We start from the raw sequence: 9643 nt of genomic DNA, 5'->3' as shown, positions 1-9643 counted from the left end.
TCGGAGTCTTAGGGCCCGTTTGGCGTAGCTCCAGATTCAGCTTCTGAGCTGAATCTGGAGGAGCTCTGCCAAACGGTAGAATTTGGCTTTTAGCTCCCTGAGTGAATCACTTCTCCTGATTTACTGAAATGAACTAGAAGCTGAGGAGCTGAAAAAAGTAGCTTCTCCTGAGGAGCTGACCACGCTGATTCTCCTGATTCATAGAGTTTATCCTAAAGAATCATTAAGAATCATTTTCAGTCACAGAATCACTTTCTCAGAGAATCAATTTTTTTAGAGAATTTGAATCAGGAGAAGCTCTGCCAAATAGGCCCTTAGACTACTCCCACGGATTCTCTTCACAGCTAGATTCCCGTCGTGAAGGGATTCTCGTTCCTTTCAGCGCTCCCAACGATTTCCCTTCACGATGAGATTTCCAGGGTTATTCTCTTTAGGACGGGATTCTCTCTCCTTTCCCTTCACGATTCCTTTCGAAGAAAAGCTGTGGGAGATGAGACGAAATAAAGGGAATCGGGAAGGGAACGAAATGAAGGAAATATAGTTGGAATAGTCTTAGCTTGCGCTCAAATGGTGCCTTTTACAGTACAGTACGTTGTTACAGTTAGAGTAGAGTAGATTGCAGCTGCAGCACTAGTTTATAAAGTTAAAGCTTCATTTTCGTCTGTCCAAAGTAGTGGAGTATATTAGCTTATCCTGCAGAGCAAATGTAGCCTAGTCAGTGACGAGTATTTGGTTCTTTTCGAGGTATTTCTGAATTATTTTGTTCAGCCATCCATTCGACGTCAAGCAAAGACTCACGCTTTGGCTAATATAATATAATGCCAACCTCAGATTGGATAATCTAACTATATATGTATATTCTGTCAGCTGAATTTTAATTCTGCCGACCGAAGAACACAAGAAACTAGCAGCCGCAAACACATGCACGCACGTGGAATACTTATCTTTTGATTTTTTTATGTTCTTCTATATGTAGCTTTGATCATTATTTTATATTAGAATATAGTTATAATATTTAATAAAAATATTTTTTAAAAAAACTACACATATACTATCTCTATGCGTTTTAGCTTTGTTTTGCAATGTCCAGATACGTGATATTCTATTATTTTGATGTCATTTTATTTTAAGTTTTTCAATCTTACTATCTCCATTAATTTTCTTTCTAATGAAGTCTTATTTTCTATATAATAAATAGTATAAAAAGTGGATAATATGGGTATTTTATTATTCACATTAATACCTGTTCAACTCTACAACATTATCTATTTGGAGATAGGTGGAGTAATTTTTATGTTTCTAAACTAAATATTTTAGAAATTTTTGACAGTCAAAATTTTAAAAGTTTAATCGAATTTTGATCAAAACCATAATTATTTATGAGCAAATAGAGTACAGTATTAGTAGCTAACAGCTATATAAATCGATCTGAATCAAGTGTAGAATAATTAAGTTGGGGTATGGCTGGTTGATGCATGCATGCGCGCGTAAAAAAATGTATCTTCGGTCGCACGTACGCATGCACGCAAGAAAAGAAGGCCGGCCGGGCACATGGCTCCAATTTCCAGCGCCTATCGAGCTCTGTTTCTTTTAAACGCCATTGGCGTCTGCAGTGAAGCTTCTTCTTCCTCCCATGCATACCTCTCGTCAGCTCCAAGAATCAAAGCTTCCAAAATAAACTAGCTAGGTGTATACAGTAGTACTGCCGCGCATGGACCATGCAGATTTTTTTTAAAATAATATTATTATACTGGTAAATTACAAAAATAATAGTTTCGAAAAAATACAATAATTGTTACCTGTCGACACAGGGAATATTGCAAAAAGACATGTCGGTTTTACGCATGTTGATAGGCCACGTAGCACTAGGTCCGAGGGCTTATCGGCACGCAGAATGCGGACCAAAGGTCTATTAGCATTTCGCGTGCCGACAAGCATCTGGGTAGACACCGACAAGTGTATCGCGGTAGCGGATAGCCGAAAACCTGATAGCTATCTATTTTAATTGATTTTTTAAATAATTAGAAAAACATAATGTATTTATTAAAAGAATTATATTAATAATTAGGAGAATATCATGTATTTAATGAAACAGTGCCAGAATTCAATGTGGATCCTATAAAAGAAGTTTAAAAAGTTGTCCAAACGGCAACACGGAGTGGTTCATTTTTTGCTGATATTGATTCGATGTAATTTTATCGATATTTCTTTATTTAGTTGATGTAAAATTATGTGAATAATTTTTTAGTGAAATAGCGTTGGGATGATGTAATATCTAAATTTTGAACAATAATAGTTGTGAAACATAATTATCATAATACCTGGCATAGAGGCTGCATACGCTAGTAAATATTATGTGGGACATGGGGTTTATCGTCACTGCGCGAATAAACTATAACCATAAAAAATGACGACAACAGATGTTTATATTTACGGTACACCTAAAGACTAATCTAATAGTATATCGCTGGTAAAACTAACAAGCTTTAGAGAATAAAAATAGGACATGTTATAATAGATGATCTCTACTTAGTACATCTATGATATTTGCCTTTTTTTGCATTCCCCCCCCCGTCTTAGCATGACGGACTCTTTACCGCTTCTTTTCTATCTCCACTTCGTGTGCTTGATCCGCAGCACGCTCCTTCACGGCGTTCCTAATACGCTCTTCATCATGACGCTTTATTCGTAGTTCTTCCTGATGTCACTCGTACTCGCAGCGTTCATAAGCTCCCTCCTCCACCGTATCTCCATATCCACCCAGCATTTCTGGTGCTCATTTTGCTCTATATCAAGTCATTGCATGAAGTTGTAGATAGGTAGAAGAGACTGGATAAAAGAAACAAGAGAGGAGATTAGTAAGAGAGTGCAAGAAATCCTATACGGTCCACATGAGTGATCTATGTCGCTATGCCGGTGGGTACTCATATAGTCCCTGTTGAGGTTTGTCATACTGGTAGTCATCACAGATGAAGAAGCGTAGACCACAGGTTAAGGAGATAGACTCGCAAAGCCTATAAAGATCGCAACATAAGCGCATCGGCGGTTCGACACCCTATAGAATGAAAATCTCTCAATGTTTCTTAGGTGAACTTGATGGAACTGAAGAAGACGTTACAGTTGAGAGAGCTAGGGAACAAGTGATCTATCTATAGATAAGGGTGGGGTTATTTATAGTGGCTGGGGGCTGATGTATGGAGTGAGTGCACGGATTTGGATGGAGCTAGAGCATAGGGTTCTCTGTGAAAGCTGAAAAAATTGTGGTATAGATGCTTGGCAGATATTCCTTGTGAGAGTTGATGCGTTGTGTGATCATTTCATTATGCAACAATTCAGGAAGGAGTTATTGTTGTCTCTGCATGGATGACAGGGAATTCTATGAAAACTGTGATAAGCAGGAACAGTTTTAGACTTGCTATTATACCGCAGTCCCACCATGGTATGCATGCATTGTGCGCTTCTATCTTCAACTCCAGTTTCCACTTCTTCTGCTATGGATCTTTATTTCTCCTTCGCTATTCGTTCTCACGCTTGCATCTATCATGAATGTCACGTCATAACTCGTAAGCGCACATCTTGCTCTTACCCTTGTCAGCCCGGACATGTAACACCTTAATATTCAAATTTTCTCAATAGTTAAAATTTTGTTAGAATTAAATAGGAGTTGTAGATTTTCTAAATTTAGAAGAAATTAATTTGTACATTTAATTTACCAAAGGTTATATTTATGCTTGAAACATTCATACTACAATAGTTTGCAATAGGTTTTTATTAGTGAAAAATATTTGCAAAATTTTGCTAGAAGACTCTTTCCAAAATAGTTCGTTCGTTGTCGCCTACTTGTCGTTTGTTCGTTGTCGTCATCCGCTTGTCGTCATCGCCTGTTCGTTGTCGCCCGTGATGCATACGGTCGCACGTGGAAGAGAATCAACAGTCATGAGTTTTATAAAGGTATGTCAGCACGCGAAATGCCGACGAGCCTAACGTGGTACATGTTGACATTCCACGTACCAACATGTCATAACGTGTCACCTGTTGGCATGCGAAATGCCGACAGGCCGGTCGTTGCATGAATATTCTACGCGGCACACTCCTTTAGCTAGGCCTACTATCTGTCAGCATTATGCGTACCGACAGGCCCCGGGCCTAGTGTCACGTACGCTATCGGCATGCAGAATACCGACATGTCTCTTGTCGGTATTCCTATTTTTGCAATTTTTGAATTTAAGTATTATTTTTGTAATTTTCAATAAAATAATATTATTAAAAAGAAATTCGACCATGCACAGAAATTATGAACTAACCTGGGATGATGTAAATAATAACAATTAATAATTGTGGGGGGGTACGCATGGGTTAATTCTTATAATGAAATGTCGTTAGTGGTGTTTGCCAAGGCCGAAAGCGACATATATAATTGGGGTGGTGGTGGTGGTTAAGTACTAAGCTCAGGTGCAGGTGCAGGTGCTTTGGGCTTTGGGCTTGATGGATCTTCTCCCTGGAGGGAGAGAAGAGGGACCAAATTAACACACATTCCCTGCTAACTGAATACGTACCTTTCTCATGATCGGCGCAGATTGACTATTGATCCCAATGATAAGGTGGCGCTATGCGCTAGCTTTTTTCTCTTTTTTCCTTTCTTTCTTTCTTTTGCGTTATTCTCCACCAGAATGGATGGCGCTACCTTTTCTCCGTTTTCCTTTCTCTCGTTCTTCCTTCCTTCCTTTCTTTCTTTAGCGAGCAATGGTTATTCAGTAATACTCGAATATGGATGGCGCAGCAAGCAGCTAGTCTAGTCAACTGAGCAGTTAAACAATGGCGCCTTGCTGGACCTCCGTACCCGCATGAAGGAACCCTAACAAAATAATACGATAACAAGAAGCAGGTCCCATGGCATGTCGATAGGCCGGCTAAAATAACACTCACGCATGTTTCCTTTGGTCACACGCTTTTCCTAGTTGCACGTGCCTGCCTTGCTTGAGTGGAAGAAGCTCGGCAGGGATTTTCAAGCAAGGAAGCTCGGCAGTACGAATCAAACACATATCATTTGCCAGCAAGGCTAGAGAAGACGGGACAAGAGATCCAAACATACTCTAAAGCTAGCTCTGGATGTTTATAGTGTATGCCGTACGTTGTCATGAGGCAAATCACTTGAGACGCAATCGAATCCTCATTCAATGTATATATCGCCTTGGCCTTGCTGAATTGAATGGGCTGCACAGCACCTTCGGAGTACCGTCTGAAACCCTGCGGCCCTGCCTGGCCTAAGCAGACCCAACAGGATTTGTTTCCGTTTAAAACCTCTGGAAAGGCACTGTACCTTCTCCATGGATTCCGTCCCATTTCCCGCCACTTGTTGCCAACGTACCGTGCTATGCTTACTAGGAGCCTACAGCAACTTGGATTCGTACTGAACTGAGGAAGAAATTCATGCAAAATTTAAACGAGCTTAATGAAGGTTGCCACACTTGCTAGCTAGCTAGCCAAGTATTACATCGATCGATCGATCGTACACATGCAACTAGCATACTAAGCTTGACTGATTGATGGGCACTTTAATTTATCTTGATCTGCCCGAGTCGTGCTGAAACTCTAGATGCTTCCGGAATCATCAGTAGCTGCAGCATCTTAATTAGATGATCTTCGTCTCCCAGTTCAGCCCGGAGGCCACTCTGTCCCAGTAAGGGACATACTCCTGCATATTAGTAACCATATTAGTAAGGGACATACTCCCGCATATTTTTCAGAAACAGCTAGCTTAGTAATCATCAGCCTGGATCAGCGACGGATCCACACCGCCCCCTGCCCCCCTCCCCTTCAATTTAAATGAGCACGGAAGAGGAAGAAGAAGAATATGAGGAGAAGGAGAAGAAGAAGAGGAAGGACCCTTGAATTTTAGCTTTGGATCCGCCGGTGGCCTAGATCACTCGTTTGCCATTTATTTAATTTAGCCTAGGTACCTCGAGTTTGTCCATGAGGTCCTGTGCTGTGGGAGCGGAGACGATGATGTGGCGAGCGTTAGGGTTGATGAAGCCTTCATCGACGGTCTGGTCGATGAATGTCAGTAGGGAGTTGTAGTACCCATCGACATTCAGCAAACCAACCTGAAGACATATCAGTTAATAATATCTTATCAGATCGGTTAATAGAGGTGGTGCCTTACTTACCGGCTTACGGTGGATGCCTAATTGTGCCCATGTGATCACTTCAAGCAGCTCTTCCAGGGTTCCATACCCCCCTGAATATCAATCAGTATTTCAGCTCGTATTGGTTAGCTTCAGGGCTTATTTAGCTAGCAATACACAGTAATATTATCGCGCACAACAATAAATATCGATTTTGCATGTTAGTACTAAGAAGTATGTAACTAGTACGAACTAATCGCATCACATTTCGCACCAAGTGCTTCTAGGTTTGTCTCGTGCAGAAGTGTCAGGGCCGTATTACATCAGGTTGGTCATCAGTTGACAGAGCCGTGACTGGTGCTAGTAGTACTATATAGTATATCTTGAGCTGGGACATTGATACGACGCAAAGGCAGCAGAAGCGGTAGCTCACGTACGCAACGTACCGGGCAGGGCGATGAAGGCGTCAGACTGCCTGGCCATCTCTGCCTTCCTCTGGTGCATGTCCGCGACCGGCCTCACCTCCCCCACTGTCTCTCCTGTTACCTCGTTGGTCATCAGAGTCTTGGGGATGACCCTGCAGAACACAATATAATATAATGTAGGCATTATATCAGAAGATGTTAGTTACTCAATGAAATGAAGATCCATTGGAATTAGAGGTCTAATGATAGATATAAGAGTGTGATGGATGCGAACCCGATGACGTGCTTGCCGCCGTGGTAGACGGCCTGGGAGACGAGGCCCATGAGCCCTATGCTGCCTCCTCCGTACACCAGGTCAATGTCCCTCGACACCTGCAATGCAGTGCAGCGTCATCCAAATGCGAGGAACGAGGCGATGCAACGCGCAACGTATGCAGGAGCGGTACTGTGCTGCTAAAGACCAGATGACAAGCAGCAACAAGCTACTACACTGTATAGCTAGCGCAGCTACGATGGATGGATGGATGGATGGATGGATGCATTGCATGCAGGAGAGACAGTGGATCTGGTACAGTAGACTCATAAATTCCATCGCAGTGAGGAGATAAATTGTACTGCTACCAAGTACTGTGAGTAGAAGCAGTACGTGCTCCTAACAGCATACTGTACTCCTAGTAAGTAGTAGAAAAGCTTTGATTATTCAGAATGCTGGGATTATTAATGGATGATTGAGGGAGGCAGCAACTGCAAGCTGAAATTGATGTGGTCGGGAAGAAAAAGGCCTGGCCCACCATCCGCGAAAGGCCCAACAGCTGAATAACTGACTGTCCCCTCTCTCTTTCTCTCTAACATAAGTTGCTTGGGATATTGATGTGATCGATCTCCAAGCTAGCTACACGTAGTTTTATCACTTTGGCTGCGCACTTTCTTTTTCCTACCACAGCAACCGTCTTCATAATTAAGCACTAATATCAGCCACAGTATGTGTTGCAAAGGTGTATTTCACTTGCATATATGTTTTGCAAACAAAAGATAAACTTGTTAAATTAAACGGCGTCAATCTTAAATATTCAAAATGGTACTTCAGTAATATATATATATATATATATATATATATATATATATATATATATATATATATATATATATATATATATATATACTCGTTCTATGTCAGATTGCAAGATCCTTGGCAGAGTATATATACATACGTGCATACAAAACGACTGGCGTAGTAAAGGAGTACGACCTTAGCTACCTAGTAACGTAGGCGAGCAAATTAATTGGTATCCCTAACAGTGTGCTCAAAGAACAACGGAGTACTTAGGTAGTGTTTGGTTGAAGAGCGAGGTTGAATGGGATGATTTCATTTATGTATTTAGAGATGTGATGGGATGATTCAGAATCAGATGTTTGTTTATTGGGTGGGATGTAACGAGTCTATTTTAGATTTCGGGCTCACCAGTGACCCGTCACAAATGGGATGGCTGCATTTAGCTTTTTTTTGAACGGATCCGTCTCGAATCTTTAAAGAATATTCTCTGATTCAGAACCATCTCATTCCACTAAACTCCAACCAAACAGCTCAAAAACGGGATGGATCCGCTCCGTCCCACCCCGTCCCACGAACCAAACACTACCTTAGTCATTGTATATCTTTGATCCAAATATAAATCCATTTAGGATTGTCCTCAGTCAAACCTTTTTTATATCTTTGACCATTAATTTTTAAAAATAGTATATAGATTGGCAACATAAGATTGATGCTACTAGATTTATCATAATAAATACTTTCTAAATATATAACTTTTTTTATTTACAATAATATATTTTTATAAACGTTGCTAGTTAAAATGTCATATTAATGACTGTCCATGTCCTAATAGATTTGTATTTGGGATAAGAGGAAGTAGTACGGTAGTGCTAAAAGTTACTTTGACCCGTGCTGCATGCCTTTGATTATTCGGCGATTGTGAAAGCAAACAGCATATATATATATAGAGAGAAAGAGAGTACTATAGCTGTATATAGTGATCTGGTTTATCCTAAACTACAAGTCTAGAGATGGATGCACGCGTAACAGTGGTACTACGGTGCCACAACTACTTACGTCCCGCACGTGAAAAGAAACAGGGGAAAGAAAGAACGGAACCATGCATGCATATGCATAGTGCAGTATCAGAATTATAATAATCACTTGCAGAATTAAGAAGAGCAATTAGTTATCAAAACCACTACTGCGAGGCTACGAGCTAGACCTCGATGAGCTACAGCGTAACTTCATACTTATATATATATAACACGCACGCACCAGCTCTTTGGCGAGGTCGATGGCGGCGTCGCGGTAGCTCGTCTTCTTGCCCGAGCTGCTGCCGCAGAACACGCAAATCCTCTTGAACCGGCTCGATTGCCTCATCTCTCTATTACGTACTCTCCAACCTGCTGCCTAGCTATATATGTCGTCGTGGCTAGAGCATGCAGCAGTTGATCCTATCTATCCCTTAGCTTTTCCCCCCAGCTTACACACTAGACTTTGCTGAGACTTGAGAGGCGCATCCACCGTTCTATTCTATGCAGTATGCACCCCCGGCCTACACGCCTTATATAAAGGTTGGACCGTTGGAGAGAGAGATGGAGAGAGAGAGAGAGACGGAACATATCTTCCAGCACCACAACGTCCTTCTTTAGTAAACGGTCCAACCTTGCCGATCACAGGTTGCATATAAAATAATTTATGTTAGTTGTGTATGGAAAGTATGATCACACGTTGCCGATGCCTGGTACGACACGTTCGGCCGTGCTATATATGCACCATCGTCGTATGTGAGAAGCCATGACTTGGATGCTCGATCGGCACGTTTGGAGAAATTTCGAGGCGACATCGTAATAAATAACGTCCAGACGCCGCTGCAGGGCTTTTTTTTCGTACGCGCATATATGCATGCATGCTTCTCATGGCCATGGGAGGACGACACTGCACGGCGCGAGCTGGTCAACCAGCTCGGAGAGTCGGAGGCGTGGGCGTGCACGTACTACCAGTACCAGGACCAGCAGTTGAATCGCCAACAGCTACCTGCAGCCTGCTCATATATG

General features: G+C 41.7%; 1 protein-coding gene across 2 annotated transcripts; it reads right to left on the bottom strand.

The window, feature by feature from the left end:
• Nucleotides 1-5089: 5089 nt before the first annotated feature.
• LOC133911369 (probable cytokinin riboside 5'-monophosphate phosphoribohydrolase LOGL3) lies at nt 5090-9148 on the bottom strand. 2 transcript variants are annotated; one of them, XM_062353583.1, is made up of 7 exons: nt 8862-9148; nt 6825-6922; nt 6572-6702; nt 6168-6238; nt 5961-6104; nt 5617-5695; nt 5090-5580 (listed from the first exon to the last, which is right to left on the bottom strand). In XM_062353583.1, the coding sequence occupies exons 1-6, from the start codon at nt 8964-8966 to the stop codon at nt 5633-5635; spliced, it is 612 nt and encodes a 203-aa protein (XP_062209567.1). In that variant the 5' UTR covers nt 8967-9148; the 3' UTR covers nt 5090-5580; nt 5617-5632. The 2 variants fall into 2 exon arrangements, with proteins under 2 accessions (XP_062209567.1, XP_062209566.1); XM_062353582.1 differs by having other exon boundaries at nt 5090-5695; nt 8862-9147.
• Nucleotides 9149-9643: the final 495 nt, after the last annotated feature.

Source organism: Phragmites australis, chromosome 3 (assembly GCF_958298935.1).
Source record: "Phragmites australis chromosome 3, lpPhrAust1.1, whole genome shotgun sequence".
NCBI classification, from domain to species: Eukaryota; Viridiplantae; Streptophyta; class Magnoliopsida; order Poales; family Poaceae; genus Phragmites; species Phragmites australis.
Note: the sequence above shows the minus strand (reverse complement) of the source record. Positions and strands in the feature narration are given on the sequence as shown.

Bases quoted from the DNA above. Each gene is read 5' to 3' on its own strand.
- LOC133911369 (XM_062353583.1), bottom strand. From the start codon at position 8,966: ATGAGGCAATCGAGCCGGTTCAAGAGGATTTGCGTGTTCTGCGGCAGC. The intron at 6,923-8,861 runs GTGCGTGCGTGT...ACTGCATTGCAG, and splicing joins TCGACCTCGCCAAAGAGCTG to GTGTCGAGGGACATTGACCT. The intron at 6,239-6,571 runs GTACGTTGCGTA...ATTGATATTCAG, and splicing joins CGCCTTCATCGCCCTGCCCG to GGGGGTATGGAACCCTGGAA.